Source organism: Tasmannia lanceolata, unplaced genomic scaffold (genome assembly GCF_043159265.1).
Source record: "Tasmannia lanceolata isolate RefF3 unplaced genomic scaffold, GAP_Taslan_0.1 ptg000015l, whole genome shotgun sequence".
Classification (NCBI taxonomy): Eukaryota; Viridiplantae; Streptophyta; class Magnoliopsida; order Canellales; family Winteraceae; genus Tasmannia; species Tasmannia lanceolata.
The window spans coordinates 47,827,198-47,846,224 of record NW_027518692.1 but is presented as its reverse complement, the minus strand read 5'-3'; the positions used below and the strand labels follow the sequence as shown (position 1 = coordinate 47,846,224).

The following is a 19,027-nucleotide window of genomic DNA, read 5'->3' as shown; positions in this document are numbered from 1 at the left end:
GGGCCCGAACTCGCACGGTTTGTTTTGCCATTTCTCTAGCCTTGTGCCAATTCCTCGCCAAGTGTGCCCCTTCTACTCCAAGTGTGCCTCTTCTACTCAAGGGCGTAGCAATTTCTGCCTTGTGTCAATTCCTTGCCAAGTGTGCCTCTTCTACTCAAGGGGCGTAGCAATTTCTACACAGGGGCGTAGCGATAACACAACGATACATTTATACAAAACTTCTACCCCGAGCACACACAATGAAATGGTGGACAATAAGTGAAATACAATCCACGGGTTTACCCCACCATCAAATCAAATTAGCCAAAGGTGTGCGTTCATAAGCCCAGCAAATATCCACACCAGTAGCTGCGGCACCATATAAAAACATTTTAACGTAAAAGGGAAATGATATATTCGCATGGTTTTTTTTTTTTTTTAAACTTGGGGCAGGGTACTCATAATTAGGACCGTGTTCTAGCCTTACTATTGGGAAGTGATATGTCTACCCCTTTTATTACTTGGGACACCCAGCAGCAGTGTATCAATGACTGCAGAAGGGCTGATGTACTTCATGTCAGAAGGATTCAATGGGGCTGATTGCCGCGTACACCAGCCCTAAGTGTGTCCCAAGTAATTAAAAGGGGCTCATATATCACTTCCCTTATTATTGGGGGACAATGCATCAGTAGATAAAGCCAACAAAACATTGATAAATCCTACAAAACATAAGTCGTTGATTTTATAAGCCCCTCAGTCCTGCGAATGTGATGTCTGTTCCTAATGGAGTTATGGGGCTAGAGCCATATTGATAGACTCGGGATGGACTGCAACACAAACAATCTTGATTATAAATATCTATATATGGGCCCCACAAATCATGGAAATGTTCATTACTTATTTTATAAATACCCCCTTATATGGAACCAAAACCTGATCATCTCATGATGTGATATAAGATGAACGGTCTCGATTACTCATACATATCCCTATGGACCCACAAATAATGAAAATATTAATTGCTAATTTGTTGAACACCCATGACCCATCCTATTCGTTAAGTGCCGAGCGGAATGCATGCATTATCGAAAGGGATGAATTTGTAGGCCATCGAGATTAGGACAAACTTGGTTTCAACCCCATTCTTGAGTTAATCCACCCGCTACGTACATTCCATCTTATGGATGAGATCTTCGTTCCATATGAGACCACAACCATGCTGAGCATCTCCTGATTGGCATCAAGATGAGCAGTCTCAAATCTACAAACAAATCCCCATGAGGGGTCCAAATTGCTATATGAGCCATATTACAGAAGTACATCAAAGAAATATGGTGGAACCCATATTACTAGAAATATCCAAACTATTCATTTGTTGGGCCCGACTTAAATTGGTCAGTTCCCTGAAAATCACCACCATAAGATAAGCCTAACCATTCGATCTATAGATTTATTTAGTACACAACCAAAATGACAACTCGACAACTACTTCGCCGTAGACATAAGGTGGGCAGTTTAATTCATAGCTATTACAATCTTTTTGTTGAGCTACACTCTATCCAGCTCTTTGAAAATGAGGGCTTTATTTGTAAAACAGGGAGATGAAGTCTAAAGAAACCATGCTTTTCATCTAATATCAGAATCTTAATCAAGAATACAAGGGAAAGCAACGATCATGCCCTACCTAAGATGCCGCCATGGTTTGGTTTCAGTGAGGACCGAAACGCATTCCGAAACCGAAATTCGAAAACTGGATGCTGCGAAGGAGTGGAGGAAAGAATGAACATAACAAGAAGGTAAAAAGATTTCTCATGTCTGTTGGGAGAAGACTGAGGCAAAATGGAAATTGGCTAAGTGGAAGCAAAAGAAAGGGAAACCAATTAAAGAGCTGGAAAGTGAACGAAGATTTTTTCAAAAGCCAGGGTGAAAATAACAATAAAACAATGTTTTTTGTCATAAATACCCTATGTCTAGCATTGCTACGTTTTTTTAGAATAAAATGGGTCAAAGTCTTCTTGTAAAGCAAGGCTATTGAAAATGTGAAATCACAATAAAATGAGACGTTTTGCTTAAGGTGGTAGATGCGACCTTTAGAAATCATTTCATAATACTGAATAATCTGATCTTAGGGGTGGCAGTCGTAGACATCAAGATGTGGCTGCAGATGATAGTGCCACATGCCTGAAATCAATTCAAATTTCATGGAGGGGGAGATAAAATCACCATTGTGAAGTTTACATATTTTTATGAGGGCTTCAAAAATCTTTGAAGGACTAGTATTGCCACAACTGATGAGCTAAAGGGTGTCACAAGAAGAATGCTGATGCATTTGCAAAAATATCCAAGGGTGCATACATTGTCCAAGAATATTGCAATGAATTCTAGTTGAGAAAGGAACTCTTTGTATTTCTCTCTGGGATTAGACCAACGATTACAATTTCCAATTGCATATGCATATGTGGTAATGAGGCACATGACTTATAAGTAAAGAAGATAATTGACAAGCCTGGCCAGTAACAATTCTACAATGTGTGCGCATACATACATACATAAAAGAACACACGGAGAGAGAGAGAGAGAGAGAGAGAGAGAGAGAGAGAGAGAGAGAGAGAGAGAGAGAGAGAGAGAGAGAGAGAGAGAGAGAGAGAGAGAGAGAGAGACATTGAATTAAAAAATGGAAAGAATAAAGCAATGCCCATATCGAAGAAAAATATAAGAACATTCATGCTGAAATAAGACCAACATACCCTGCAAATATAGCCAAGACGGATGATATAAAATAAGCACCCGCAACAATGAGGGGTTCTTTCAACCCACACAATTCCAGATGATGATGCAAAGGAGCCATTCTAAAGAAGCGGCGGCCACCTCCACACAGGCGTTTGGTGCCCTTGAAGAAAAGTACCTGCTTCATAAGAATCAATTCTCAGATTTCGAAAACATGCCACCGAAAGCTGTTACTCAAGAAATTACACCAACACTACTTGCAATATTGCTATTTCGAGGAAATCAAGCTCTGAAAGCCACAAATTTTGAAAACCTCATCACTAGTGCATTAACCCTGATAACATAGGCAAAGGAATATGGAATCCTATTTCTTTCTTGTAACTGGAAACTCCATGAAAACACTTCTCAATGAAAAAGACCTGAACCTAATCCACCATGCCAAGAAGTGAACTGGCAGTACAATTCGACACTAGTTTATGTTGAAGATAGGACCCACCATAACTTAAAAATTATACTGATGAACCAGGTCGAAGAGAATACTCCTAGCATTAGTTCTAATGTATATGCTGATATCCGGACGACAATTGTTTGATAATGGGGCGAACTCACCTTGTTTTTTATTGTTTAACCAGGCTATTACAATTCCAAAAGTGATGCATAACGACCAAAGGAAGGACTAATATTTCGTTCTGATACCAAATCTGATGTACGATAGATCTATGAAAAAGATGTTAGGAATGTAAGGGATGGGTGAAAATTAGAGTCTCAGGTCCCGAAATTTGTTATTAGATCGGAAAAATATTTCTATTAGGTTTCAATAGAGTTTTGGGTCTCTCCCCTTAGTAGACCCTGCATCTAAACCCTTCATTAAATTTTTCCTGTTGCCTCAAGATTTCCTTCGACAGCGTCGATCCTCCATGTCTCAACTTATCATCCGATATGGATCGTCCTCGTAGGGAGTCATACTTACTCTGAATGACTCGGGCCCATAATTGATGGTTCTCTTCTCCAAATCCCAGTCATTCCCCAGAATAGCATTGTTCGCAGCTTTTAGCTTTCTGAATCAGAACACCCCACCCCACCCCACCCACGCCCCCTCCCCTCCCCCACCCCACCCCACCCCACCCCACCCCGATTTTTAATGGTTTACGTACCTCCTCCCAGCTTACTAAATGCAATTTCTGCTTTTCATTTGATTCTCCCCAAAGGAATCTCTTCTAGATTTGCTCTATGCGATTAATCACTCATGGGACACTTAAAGAATGATAAGTAGTAGATTGGGATTTTCGCAAGTACTGCCTTAACAAGCATTATCCTCCTCCTTCGAGAGACTAGATTTCTCTTCCATGTGTCCAACCTCTTTTCCACCCTTTCCACTATTGCATCCCACTCCCTCCTTCTGGACCTTCCAACACCATGAGGGAGACCTAGATAAGATGTTGGGAAATGATCTACCTTACACCTTACCTTAACAATCCAGCTAGCCCATCCAACTCTTTTGAGACTACGCGGATTCCCAAGATTCTGGATTTACTAAAATTTTATCTTTGACCCGTTAGTGCCCCATAGCATCTAAGGATGGCCTTCAAGTTAAGGACTTGTCAATTGTCGGTGCACTGAATACCAAAGTGTCATCTGCGAACTCCAGACCTCGAGAGTCAATTGTAAACCCTTCGATCAGCCCCTGGGTCCTTCCTTTGTCTAATATTCTGCTTGGTATTTCTGCTATAATTACATATAAGGGGGATAGAGGACCACCTTGCCGCAATCTCCTGGAAGACTTGAAGAAGCCTTTAGGTGACCCAAGGATTGAGAAACATGCTGAGGACAGACCTCCTCATCCATGCTTGCCATCAACTCCCACACCCCATTCTCCCTAACACATAACCCATGCACTCCATTCCACTCAGTCATATGCATTTTTAATATCCAGCTTGCATGGTAGTCCCGTCTCCATTCATAAAGGAGTGGCCCACCTATTCATTTTCTATCAGCGTACCATCTAGGATTTGCCTATCTTGAATAAAGGCCGACTCGTTACTCGAGATTATATTTGGTAGGACTCTCTTCAACCGTTTCGCCAATACTTTAGCGAGCACCTTGTAGAGACAACTGACTAGGCTAATAGGGCAAAAATGTCCCATATGTACAGTCCCCTTTCACTTTAGGTATCAATGCTCTGAATGTAGCTCATGTTCCTTTATCTAGCTCCAAACCATCGTATAGTTCCTTGAAAATTTTAGAAAGGTCCTGTTAAACATAATCCCAACAAAAGTGGAAGAAAGCTAGGCAAAAGCCATCCAGAACCAGCACCCAGTCACTTCCAAGAGAAAAAAGCTCCATTCTTACTTCCTCCTCTGTGAAAGGTTTTTCTAGGGCTGCTCTGTCCCTGATCTCCAAAGAACTAAACTCGACCATACCAATCCTTCTGATGAGTATAATCCCTTGAAGTAATCAATTTATCTCCCTCACAATCGATTGTTTATCCTCGATTACTTCATCCACCTTTAGAGCGCTTATGTGGTTGTCTAGACTTCTAGCACTGGCTATTCCATGGAATTACGCTGTATTTTTGTCTCCCTCTTTGAGCGATTTAACTCGTGACTTTTGTCACCAAACTTTTTCTTCTTAAAGTGCCATTTATTTGTACTCTTGTTTCAACATTCCCCTTTCCTCAATCTCTTCCAAGTTGGCGCGCCCCTCTTCATCCTCCCTAGATATCTATTTTTTTCTGCGAAGCAACCACTCACTTTCCCAATCTCTCCTCCATCCTAGGAGATTCTAACCATACTAGCTCAAATAGAAACGAAGAGTGACTGCATGACTTTAGTCTAAGATACGACAGAAGAGGGCAATGATAAGATGTGGTATGGGTCAAAGCAAGTTGGCAAACATCTGGTAATATAGTTAGCCATTTAGAGCAGATCAAAAGGCGATCTATCCTGTCACGGCTTAAGTTTCTCGACCATGTGAATTGTGCTCCATTCAAAGGGAGATTGATTAATTCATTCCTAGCAATAAAGTCAAAGAAATGCATCATAAATTGACGAGTTCTGCTGCATCCCACCCTTTCCTCCACAAACTTGATCTCGTTAAAATCTTCTCCAATGCAACATGTAGGGGTGCAACTCGGGTCAGGTTGAGGTCAACCCAAACCCAACCCAACCCGAAGCAGTATCATGTCAATCCCACTATGTTATTATTGCTATGCCATAAAGCAAAAGTAAGAAGAAGAAGAAATACAGCCTTCCCAAAAAAAAAAAAAAAAAAAACAAGAAGAAATACTGTAAAAAGAAAGAAAAAAATCAAAAAAAGAGAGGAAAAAATAATACTTCTTGTCAGCGGCTTAGCGGTTTTTCTTGTCCTTCTTAGCCATCATTTTCTTCCTCCGAAGGAATGAACTTCTTCCTCCAAAAGGGTTTAGGGTTTTGAGGACGGTCTTGTACGACATGCTGTTTGGCTCCTCGAGGAGAGAAAAGTATAGGTTGAAGGTGGAAAAATAATAGCTTTGGGTTTTGCGTTTTTATAAAATCCTAATAAATAGAGTGACAGCTAAGGCTTAAACATTAAAATAATAACTTGCGTGCTTTCAAACCCTAATAAACTAAGGGATAATTGGACAAAAAGGCTTTAAGTCTTTTCCAGCCGTAACCTTTATTTTATGCAGATAAGGACAAGAGATAAAAAGTAAAATGTGAAGGAGAGATTAATGCAAGAGTTCTGGTTGTTGTAAACCTTATTAAATAATAGGTAAAGACTTACAAAAAAGAATAAAAGATGAGAGAGATTGACAAAGGCTCAAACAGTTCTCAAAACTCTCTTATCATCTCTACTCTCATTCTACTTCATATCTTAGCAAGTTTATTTGTGTTTGTTCGACTTCCAAAGAATGATTTTCAAAATCCAAAGGCTTCTATAATTCTACACAGCTTTACAAAGGCTTGAAAGTGGAAGACCTCTTACCTCATAACAGTTCACAGTACATACATAGTGGAGGTACCTGTATACCTTATTTTAACTTTTACTTACGTCTTGAAATCTTTTCAATTTATTTTTGTTTTATTTTACCCTTTCCTAATTCGATAAAAGGGCGGCCCAGTGCACGAGGCTCCCGCCATTGCAGGGTCTGAGGAGGGCTAGATGTACACAGCCTTACCCCTGCTTTGAGAGAGGCTGTTTCCGTGACTCGAACCCGCGACCACCAGCTCACAATGGAGCAACCTTACCTTTCCTGATTCTATCTAGATTTTAAATTAAATTTAACAAAATACGATGTAATTTGTAACATTCTTAGCATTTTGTATGATTAATTTTTCTTAATTTGATTGATGTATTGCAATAAATTTGATGTTTTAAGAAATAAAATGTGCTTTATTAATTTAACTAATGTATTACAATAAATTTGATGTTTTAAGTCATAAAATGCGTTTTTTTTTTTTTTTGGTTAAATTTGGTTTATAAAATGGTTTCTTATACTTTTCTAATAATCTTTCATTCTGTTTATTTTTGTAATTTTCAACTATTAAAAAAAATTCTCCAATCACTGTCTTTCCGAAACAAAACACCAAAACAGCAAAAACATTTTGATCTACATGGCAACCGAAACAAAATTGACAATTGTGTTTTTTTTTTTTTTTTTTTGAAAATTTCAAAAAATATATCTAGGGAAGTTCAGAATTTGCTAGTTTATATGTATAAATTGTGCTTCAAAATCAACAATATTTGTGGGCTGGTTCTGAAAAAACGGAGTAGATTCTGAAGTTTGGAGCATAGAGACATGTATCTGGCATGGATTACATCCTGCAAATAATAGTCACACAAGACCAAGCTGATGCATTTAGCATGTTGCATTTTTCAGCTATGAAATCCAAGAAAATGCCTTTCATCGCATATCTACCAAATATACCCCGCAAAGATTTACAAATTCGAAAGATCCAACAAACATCAAATATATTTCTAGAATGTAACAAAATTGAGCTTTTGAGCCTTCTTCAAATGAATGCAAAGCTCAAATAGTTGAAGAAATGAAACAAAAACAATTGATGACATGGCAAACCTGCATTATAACTGATAATGTTTCCAAGACAAAGATGCCTGATGAAATAAACAATGGAAAGAACATTCCCGTACAAGCAGCCATTGCAGCTAGTGCCCCACCAAGTGCCAAAGAACCAGTATCACCCATAAATATAGATGCCTTGTACCCATTGTGCACAAGAAAACCAACACACGCTCCTGCCATTGATGCTCCAAAAATAGCAAGGTCTGTTTCAGGATGAAATAAAAATAAACACCAAAGAACTATCCCCCCAAAAACAATCAGAAATTTAATTTCCATTTTTCTGGCCTATGGCATTTGATACACCATCTTCTTACAAAATTCAGACTCTGGACTGAAGCTTTACAAATCAAAACAATGAAATATTAACCATCATATGACCTAATGATGATAAGAGTGCAGACCATGGTGCAATTTAGTAGTTTTGATACCTTTTTAGAAACCGTTTATCGGAAGAGGTGACTTTCACCTCTTCCAGTTTCAAGTGGAGACATGGTGCACCACCAAGGGGGATGAAGTTTGATCAAATAAACAAATTTTTTTTATATTATTGTTTTCTTAAATTAGGTAAGCGTAAAGTGTAGGGGTTCTTAAGTTTTTTTATTTGATTTATTAAATGTAACAGGACGATATATAAATAGACTGAGATATAAATTGGAACCTTTTTTTGTTTTATTCTTATCAAAGGCAACCGATTCCATTTCTTTGGTATGTCAGATAGATATAGATCCGAATGAGGATATGAATGAAAAGCACCACACCAATCAGTACGGATTATTATTTCTTCGAACAATATATGGAATAGAGATGTGAAAAAAAAATTCCCTTGAAAACCACATCATTTTTTTTTTCATCCCAGTGGATACCAGCGACGGTCCGACGGAGAAGCGAGAGACATGGCAACTACCTGGTGCGATAGAACGTCTTCCTGGTACTCTTGTTTAAACGATGATAGCCCCTATTAGTCAGTTTTTTATGCCCCTTTTTGCCCTTACTAATATAGGGCTTGACAGGTGAGTTGAGGGCTCTTTCCCAGGCTGCCCTAAGAGACTTCCAGATTGACGAGAATTGGTTGGTGTGAAGAGACCATGATCGCCAGCGGCCTCGTCCTCCGCAACCTTTTTGGTGCCGCCATGATGATTGAGAGGGTTGAGCTTGAGTGAGAAGGGCCTCCCCATGTCCGGGTGCAGAGGATAGATAGATAGATATGAGGTAGCCACTTTCATATGCAAATGCACCCTGAGAAATTGCAATTGAGAGAGAGAGAGAGACACGAGCACGTGTGCGCATATGTACACGCCTGCGCGCGCACAGACACACTATTTATTGATATGTGGGTGGGTGGGTGGGTGGGTGGATGGGCGGGGGAGCAGGATGGATTAATTGCCATGTTTTGAACACAGTATTTTTCTCTTTAAGACACTATTTAGACATTTCATTGGCATGAAAAATCTCACTCTATACTCTAATAAAAACTGTTTGTCGTGGGCAAATATACAATAAACAGAATAATAAGATAAGCAAGTTATATAAATGAATGCGGAAATGTTCGAATTTGGGAGCAAGCAACAGACGAACTGCTAAAACTCTAAAGTTCAAGAAGAAATCCATACTGACCAGAACATATTGGGAGAATGGCTATGGACATCCCTATAAAAGCCAATGCAGCTGTCCCTCCAGCCAGGCCATCAAGGCCATCTGTCAAGTTAACTCCATTTCCCATGGAAACAAAGCAGAATGCAGTAAATACTAAATAAAGCTTTCCCAAATACACAAGCCCAAATGGTGCAGGGAGAGGTATCAGCATTTTCCTACATTAAACGATGAAGAGGTGGTCTAAACAACAGAAGCGGAAATATTGCATATTTACTGAATGCATTGCTGGTATAGTTACAATATGTTCCTGACAGAAAGCAATTATTTAACAACTGAATTTTCAAATTGAAAAACCACTGCGCCATCAAATGCAAGCCTCTAGGATTTCATGTAAGGTCAAAAGCCATCAAATCGACCCCAATGGTTTCATATAAAGAAGGACGAGGCTATTTGAAAAATATCAGATATCAAGTGGATGAGGATAACACAGAAACAAATAAAAAATATACAGGAATGCATGATATTTTAGTTGTGGAATCTTTGTATGTGATGGTAATAAATTAATAATTCAATGCCTACAGAATGGGATCTTGCCATGACGGTAAAATCCACCAGTCATGCTTAAATTCGAAATGCAGTAAAATAAATTATGAAAAAAAAAAAAAAACAATAGCAGTAAACAAGAAAAAAACAATATAGGAGTTCAGAGCATCTAAAACAGATTCCAGGCCATGTTTAATAAAAAGATATGGACAAAGACAGAGCATTAATCAGTCAGAAGAGCCGAGTAAAAATGGTAGTAGTGAAATTGAAAAGCAAACAAAACTAGATACTTGATCTTTACTAAAGCTACTCCAAAGTTTAAATGACGTGGGCATGAAAAACAAAAAATAAATCCACTCTCTTAAGGGAGAAACTAATCATAACTTTATATCCACTACGCTTTTAAAAAGTCAAGTTATCATCACTAATAAACCTTTCTTCGCTACAAAGTTCCATAAACTAGCACACTTTCTTCACTAAGAACTATAAAGCTCCATTACATTGATCACGAAAATAAATTTAACCCAGTGTCTCAATACATGAATGGGGGCCTAAACGCAGCCAAAACAAATGCTAGTCCACTCGGCCTAGTGTGCCTAAGTACTCGGTTGATGCAGGTCAGTACTCATTTGACGTGGTAATAACTCGATAGAGTCAAAGGAGTTTATATTGACTTGGTAGGCCAAACTGCGGACTCGGAGAAGAACTCGACCTAGGTAAAAGGTCATAGACTAGGCGAGTCGGCGATTGATGCAGGGTCGGAGTTTTGAAAAAATGCTTTAACTAACAATAAGAGTAATCTAACCTTATATTTTTTAATGCTTCTCTAGGACGGAAGAAATTTTAGAAACTTCTTTTAGACATTCAGAATCAATCAGAGAAATTGATAATTTGCAAAAATAATTTATTCCAATAATTGCCACATACATTATCATTAAAGGAATGTTGACAAAATTGCTTATGAGAAGGTATACATGCAGTATGGTGACGTTATATTGGCAGAGCCCAACCAGAAAGAAAACCCTGCTCCAACTGCTACCTGTTAAATAGAACCGCAAAAAAGGTTGGCAAAGTTTGAAGGAATCAAGTGTTTAAAAAGTCCAATGGAAAAGCATATTAAAGACTGTAAGAAGGCGAGAAGCAATATAAAGAAGCCTTTACCTGTAACAAAAACTTAATCCATGCTGGTAATCCATAGTTGTGATTCTTGGTGAGACTTAGAATGTCATCTAGTAGCCCAATTGCCGCAAAGGAAAGAGTAGCAGCCGCTGTTCCATAAATTCCAGTGGAACCAGAACCAGCTACAACTCTTGCTACATAAATACCAATCGGAACAAAAAATAATCCACCCATCGTAGGGGTCCCCTTCTTAGAGGAGTGCATAGTAGGCCCTTCTTTCCGAAGGATTTGATGAATCTTCAAACTATCAGCTAGTGGGACATATAAATATCCTGCGCATGATACTAAAACAGCTGATACAGAAAAAGGGCGTGTCAAGTAAAAGGGTGGCAAAGGTAGTCTGACAATCCGCCATGAACACCAGTCGACAAACAAAAGTAGCACGGCTAAGAAGGCTATCAATCCCATATTAATTACAACACCAGGTTGTATCCTGACAATAGAAATTTGCAACAAATTCAAGTCAATTACCAGTTATCATTAACAACAGAGTAATAAAGTAACAAATTCAAGTCATTCTGTTTCCCAGTAGCAAAATTACAAATCCAACAAATACTCCAAAAGATTCTTCTCGTGCATACCTCGCCCATTACCAGCTAATCCAAACATTACAAGGAGAACATGCCATTAAAAACAAAATATTGCAATTTTTTCAAAGCCAAAAAACTGTAAGAATGACTCATAAGTCCAAATGATCAGAGAATCAATGTCATTTATCAATCTAAGATAATTTAATACTGGCCTAACAACCCAAGATAACAGCTTCTACATAGAAAAGTCACTTCCATCGATGAATCATCATCGTGCTTGTCCCTTCTTTAGATTGATTGTGTTCACGCGGTCTTGTGGACGATCAGGAGAGGGTTACAGGTCGTGAGAGATGCCTCTCTCTCATAGTAGAACTGGTGGGGTAGAATCTCAGAGGTAAATTCTCAACCAATAGTAAAAAATCAGAAATTTTATAAGAATTTTTTTTGTGTGCGCTGGGACATGCTAGTCATTAGCACCTGTAACACAAGGGTAGGGAATAAATACAATACAATAGCATAAATGTACTTTGTGATTTATGGGACAAGATAGGAAATAAATACAAGCCAATGGCATAAATGTACATTTGATTCATGGAACAAGATAGGAAACAAATTCACGTCAAGGGTATTATAGGGTTTTGGTCAAAAGAGAACTTGATAGGCATTTTTAAGTTAGTAAATGATTTTAGAAAGGCATCATGGTCATTAAAAATTTTATGGTTTGGAATTTGAAGAAGTTGTCCCACACCTTACTCAAAGCATACACATGACCATCTCTTATATACACATGTCTCACCAGCCAAACACATGGCATCTCTTACATACAGTAGTCCCACCATCCAAACACACATCTTGCTTTACACTTGTCCCAACATCCAAATTCATGGCATCTCTTGCATACACTTGCTCTCCATACATAGACATGTCATCTCTTGCACACATTTCTCCTCATCCAAAAGCATCGCATCTCTTGCACACACATATTCTCTCCATCTATAAGCATGGCATACCAAGCACACACTTGTCCCTCCATGCAAATAGTTCTCTCTTAACTTCTCCAATTAAGATTTTTAAAGGGAAAATGGGGGAGAAAATCTTGAGAAAATCCAGGAAAATTCCCCTTCTTCTAGCGGCCCTCATTTTATATTGAGGAACAAGTGTGTACTTGGAATGCCATGTGTGTGCATGGAGAGAATATTTGTATGCAAGGGATGCCATGTGTTTGGATGGAGAGTACATATGTGTGCAAGAGATGTCATGTGGTTGGATGGTGGGACAAGTGTAAGCAAGAGAGAAATGTGTGTTTGGATGGGAAAGACAAGTGTATGTAAGAGATACCATACATTTGGATGGTGGGGCATGTATATGCAAGAGATGGCCATGTGTATGCTTTGAGCGAGGTGTGGAGCAACATATCCCAATTCCAACCCATAAAAATTCTAATAGACATGATGCCCTTCTAAAATCATTTAATAATTTGGAAATACCAATCAATTCATCTTTTGACCAAAACCCTAGAATACCCTTAACTTGGATTTATTTCCTATCTTGTCCCATGAATGAAAAGTACATTTATGCTCTTGTATTGTATTTATTTCCTATATTGCCCCACGAATCAATAAGTGCATTTATGCCCTCGTGTTAAAGGTGCTAATGACTAGCATGTACTAGCACACAGACAAAAAAAATCTTATAAAATTTCTGTTTTCGGCTGCAAGGCCCTTTCATATCCACTAGTCTTCACCCCATCCCTCCTTGGAGCTTCCTCTTCTAAGACAAAACCTGAGCACCTTCTTCATTACGAATCTATCCGACTCCAGAGTGTCTATTGGTCTCATCGGTACGATTTTATAGGTTTGAATCATTTGCAAACCAGATGGTGTGGCAGCGCCAACACTTAGAAATTGATAAAATTGTATCGGAAGCACTTCCAATCTCCCAGATGCCTCTCCACTCTCATCCTCAAAGCAGCTTCTAACCTTTTTCCTCTTCTACATTGAGCCACCTCGCACCTACCTCGTCCTGGTTTGTTACCACCTGCTCAACCTCTTGCTTCACCAGTTGGAAGCATTCTCCCAGGGATCCCAATGTTCGCCATAAAAAAAATTCAAACTTCAACCTCAATCACCACTCCTAGGACGTATCACGTGAGTTCACCTATGTCCTTCATATCAAGTATAGACAGATGTTTTTTACTGTGATAATCGGAATACCAATCTTCCTGTGTACTACATGTCCTTTTTAAGATTCTGATATCAATTGCTAAGAAGTAGGAGAGTAGTTATTAGGAGTAAGTATGGGGAAGCGTGGAAGGGGGTAGGCTAGATAGAGGCCGTCAAGTCTTGGAAGAGTGGAAGTCTATTTTTCCACTTTCTAACATTTTTAACCAAGGGTCCGTTACGATGCACATAATATAGAAGTAGAAGAAAAGGAATATGGAATTCCCATTTCTTTACTTACCTTTTTCTCTTGATTTGAGAGGAAAGTCAAACAGTGCAAATCAGCTTGTAATTGGAAAATTTACAGTCAACAATGACTAACATGTGAATAGTAAATGGCAACCAAATAAAGATAGGAAATGGAAAATGTGTATGTTTACTTTTTTTGGTGCATCCAAAGATCCAAATGGACCACAGGGGATTAGGTTTAGGTTGAGGGATGGGAAGAGAGTGGGCTTTTGGAGTGAGAGGTGGGTACGTTTTTTTTTTTTTTTTGGAATGGTTAAGAGGTGGTTACGTATTATCTCGTAATCCCACGAATTCCCAAGCCTCTATAGGATAGTGAGGAATAAAAAAAAAGCAAGAGTTGTTGAGTGCCACCAAAGGGAGGGGAAGCGTGATTCGTGGGGTAGACTTGTATAGGAAAATATCAAACTCGGAATTTCTTTGCAAAAATAACCTCCTTTGCAGATTGGAGCTTTACATCCATGTGGATCTACCGGATCATATGGTTTGTACCCCGAAATCGAATGAGGCATTTTCAATTAAATCACTATTTAGGTTCTTGGGCCACCCCAAGACAACTTCTTTCCCATGACAGAAGGCGTGCAGATCCCTAACCCCACAGGGAGTCCAAGCCTTATGTTGCATAACAACCCTTAGAAGCATCAGCACCCAGGACAGGCTCAAAGACGGACACTTTCAAATGGCAAACATATGTTTCAATTACACATCGGATCAGGACTCCATTTCCCATATTTTTCATTTATTGTAGAGAGGCTTCCTTTATATGGGACCAAGTTCACAATTGGTATGGGTTCAATTGGGTTTTCCCTAATCCAGTACAAGAATGCATTGGGAGCTGAAGAGTAACAGGTCTTGGTTTTATGGGGCCTAAGTCTTTGGCATCTTACTCCTTTCATTATCTACTGGATTATTTGGTTGGACAGAAACTCGGATATTTTCAATGATAGAGGATCCGCCCCAATTTGGTTGGTGCGGAAAATTAGATTCACAGTGGTATCTGGGTTTTTCTACACAAGTCCTTGGACTACTCGGAGGATAGTATTATTAGAAATTGGGACACGATCATGTCAGGTAAAGCTTATAAAGCAAAAATAGTAGCAAGGTGGAAACTCCCTCCTAGGAACATCATCAAACTCAATGTTGACGGTTGCTCCCTTGGCAACATAGGCATGGCAGGTATTGGTGGAGCTATTAACAATTCTTTGGATGACATCATTTTCTCCTTCGCCGGTCCACCAATGGGGCTATTAACAACTCGGGTAGAAACAATGAGGAAAGACTTGATAGCTAGGAACATAACAGAGAACATGACCTTGGATAGGATAGAATGGAAGAAAATGATCCACGTAGAAGAACCCAACTAGAGCCGGGATTAGAGCCAGGTAGATTCCTTTCACCTTCTTCATGAAATTTTTCTCAAGGATTCATTTTAGCTAACCCCAACTAGTTTGGGACAAAGGCTTTGTTGAGTTGAGTTGAGTTGAGTTGAGTGTGGTCCACCACTGAAGCTGAAATCCAGGCTCTCCACCAGGATTTGAGCAGTTCCTTAGTTAGATGGAGTGCAGTTTGGAAGTGGAAAGTGACTCGTCTAGCACCTTGTTGTGGACTAAAGGGATTAGCGATGGCCTATGGAGACTTTCTAACTTCATTGATGAGATTAGAGACATATGTGACCAGGGTTATTTCTTTCGCGCTTATTCTTCGAAGTGCCAACGATTAGGCTGATCTTCTAACCAAATATGGAACCACAAGCAATTCTTTCTTTTTGGGGCATTCTTTAGCCCTTGATGGGCACTTGCAATCCTCTCTTTTAATAAATGGTATCTCTTTTCAAAACAAAAAAAAAAGGATCTATAGACCATGCAACACTTTGGAAAGCAAGATCACCTCCATAGTCGTTGATATGCTGTTTAGCATTGGTGGACAACCCAACTTCAGTTTCAATGTCTTTTAGCATTTGTAAATCAGGTTGGATAATAAAGCCAAGCCTCGAAATTTGGTTCTCTCTCTAAAACCCAATTCATCCGAAAACTAGGCAGATGGACAAAATGCGGTTAAAACAAAATGGAAACTTAGAGTTGTACCAGAGTTTTAAGATAATATTAAAGAAAAAAAATCTAGAAAGTGAGAACCCATTCAGACAATAACAATGTTTTCAAAAATGTATGTAAGAAATAGTAATAGGCTGATAGGCATACAAAAAAGGAAAAAATGAACTTATTTTTTAATGCAGTTGAAAGAACTTAAAGTGACTCCAATCATCAAAGCTTCTAGAAGAACTTTGGGAATTATGTGGAGCTAAAAGTCTAAATCACAAAAGTTCTACGTACCTGTATTGTTTAAATCGCAAAAGAGGCCCTCCTTACCTGAATTTCCTGCGTCTTTTTTGAAAGATTCTAAGACGATGAGTAGTCGCCCCCAAAGCAACAGCGGATCGGTCAAAATCATCAATGCTGCAAGGCAAATCAACATCGGTGGAAGGAATTACTACAAACTCTGTATCACTCTCTTCATCATCACTCGAAGATAATACGTTAGAATCCCCTCCAGAAATCTCCGCACCATCATCCCAGTCATCGAATGAAGAAATACCCACAAAATCCTATAACAAGAAATAAGCACGAAATAATCTTCAATAAGCTATTAAGATTATTTCTAATTTAAACTAAAATCTTCATTAAGGCCCTGTTTGGATTGTAGGAAAATCATTTATTGAGAAAATGTTTTATTTCAACAATTTAGTGGAAAATGATAAATTTCAATATGTAATCAACAAGGTAAAAGCAAGAAATTTTGAAAAAAAAAAATTCTTTTCCAAGCTTTTTGAAAAAATTCTAGCAATCCAAACAAGCCCTAAGCTCAAGCTACTAAATAAAATGATATTAATTTTCTTTTGAAGTGCAAAATACCTCATCCATAGCTGAGATCTGTACCAAACTACACCGAAAATTGCATCCCCGTGCTCGGATTTCAGAACCAGAAAACTAAAATGAAAAGGAAAATTAATTACAGGATCGTGAGACAGGTAACGAGCAGGGAAAATAATCGATTTACTAAAGAAATGAGAGCTCTTACAAACCCACAGGTCATAGAAAAATGGTTCAAAACATGATTTAGGATTGAGAAATAATCGTACCTTGAGAGTAGAAGAGAATCCATAAGGCGAAAATGAGGTTGAGGAACGAGGGGATCTTTTTATTAGGGCTTGATGAAACCCTAGACGAACCAGATGAGATTTTGTAGAACACATGAGTCGGTCGGGGGAGACGAAGAAGGGGAAACGTGAACAGGAAGGTATTTTCTTCTGGAATTATGTATGATACTAAGAAGTGGAAATAAAGACAAAAGATCTTGGGAGATGATTTTTCGCGCCCCCTCCCCGGAGTATTATGCGCCCTATTTTTGACGCTTTTTGACGTCAAATTACGTGAAAAAGGGGCGCATAATCCTACAGTGGGGCGAAAAAATCATAACCCGATCTTTAAACTTTCAACTCCTTGTCCCACGTTACATTTTGTTTTGGAATTTGAGAACGAATTGTGGGCACAAAAGTGATTATGGGACAGAAATTAATATAAAATTTAGTCTTACAATCAGCTTCGTACTCACAATCGATTCTCGAGATCAAAACAAGGAGGGAATGTATCGTGGATGCGACGCGAGGAGGCGTCTATTTCGACACGAGCGAAGAAAACAAAGTTCAGAATCTATACAATTTTACACGTGTACCGGTTCAGCAGTAGACATGTGGCAGAATGCATCTTTCCTACGCCCTCTTCTTTGCTAGAGGCACCCCTTTTACCTTCACTTACAGGGCAATGATAAATTCGCACCACTTGGACGTGAATTATGTAGCGGACTTTAACACTTTTTGACGTTTAAAGTGGTGTGAATTATCCTACAGTGGGTGCGAATTTATCATCAACCCACTTTTATAGTCCAACTAGAATCTCGTTTTTTATTTTTTATTTTTGTTCCTTTCTTTGGATCGTGGGTCTGTGATAAACACAGCTTATATCGTTAGATTAACCATTGCATCTGCCCTCCTTTAAACTTGGGTTCTCTTTGTTTTTTTTTTGTTTTTGAAATGGCAACTTGGGTTCTCTTTGTAATGCACGAAAAACATTCCTTGTGGTATTTTTTTTTCACCAGACAAGCTTTTTGCTCCCACAATTTAGATACAAATGACATGTTATGGCTTATTTAGAGGGATATATTTATAAATCGAGGGTACCTGTAAATAAAATTTGTACTAAATGACCATGTTTGGATTGCAAGATATTTCTAAAATTTACGACTTCATTTGGCCTTGTTTGGATTGCAGGATAATTTGGGAAAAGATTGAAAAGGAGAAATACTAGTAAAATTTCCTACTTTTTTTACACATGAAAATACATAACTTGAACCCACCCTCTTCACGGACCCCACGCCATTTAGGGCAGGACTAATCCCTAGGAATGCACACAAACCTATTCAATTTTTATTTAGAGAGACCGTCAATTTATCAACCTAAATTAGAGGTTGTTTCACTCCGCCATGGTTAAGTGCAGCATCTTGTTATGGTCCTGAGTGGGGGGCCCGCCTAGGTATGGGACTGGGTGGGACCCAGCCTTGTATGGTACAGGTTTCAAGAGCCTTTACTTAACACGTTCCATCAGCTCTAGAGCTTTTGGCGTATTGGTAAGGTACCTAACATTTGATATCAGAGCAGCCACTACATCCCGGGTTCAAGTCACGGAAGGGGCATCCCGTGAAAAGGGCTACCCAGAAAAAAACCTAGAGAGAAAGCCTTCATAGAGTGGGCCGTCAAGTACGGCGGATTGGGAAGGGTAGTGGTATGTTACGGTCCTGAGTGGGGCCCACCTAGGTATGGGATTGGGTGGGACCCAACCTACTATGGGGGCAGGTTTAAAGGGCCTTGCCTAACGTGTTCCATGGCTTTCGGCGTA

At 39.0% G+C, this 19,027-nt stretch overlaps 1 protein-coding gene across 1 annotated transcript; it reads right to left on the bottom strand.

The window, feature by feature from the left end:
- Positions 1–2,364: 2,364 nt before the first annotated feature.
- TRANS11 (translocase 11) lies at positions 2,365–17,397 on the bottom strand. Its single transcript, XM_077396190.1, has 8 exons — positions 17,215–17,397; positions 16,988–17,062; positions 16,445–16,680; positions 11,066–11,516; positions 10,879–10,943; positions 9,383–9,576; positions 7,763–7,971; positions 2,365–2,884 (listed from the first exon to the last, which is right to left on the bottom strand). Exons 1-8 carry the CDS (start codon positions 17,326–17,328, stop codon positions 2,702–2,704), a joined length of 1,527 nt encoding a protein of 508 aa, XP_077252305.1. The 5' UTR covers positions 17,329–17,397; the 3' UTR covers positions 2,365–2,701.
- Positions 17,398–19,027: the final 1,630 nt, after the last annotated feature.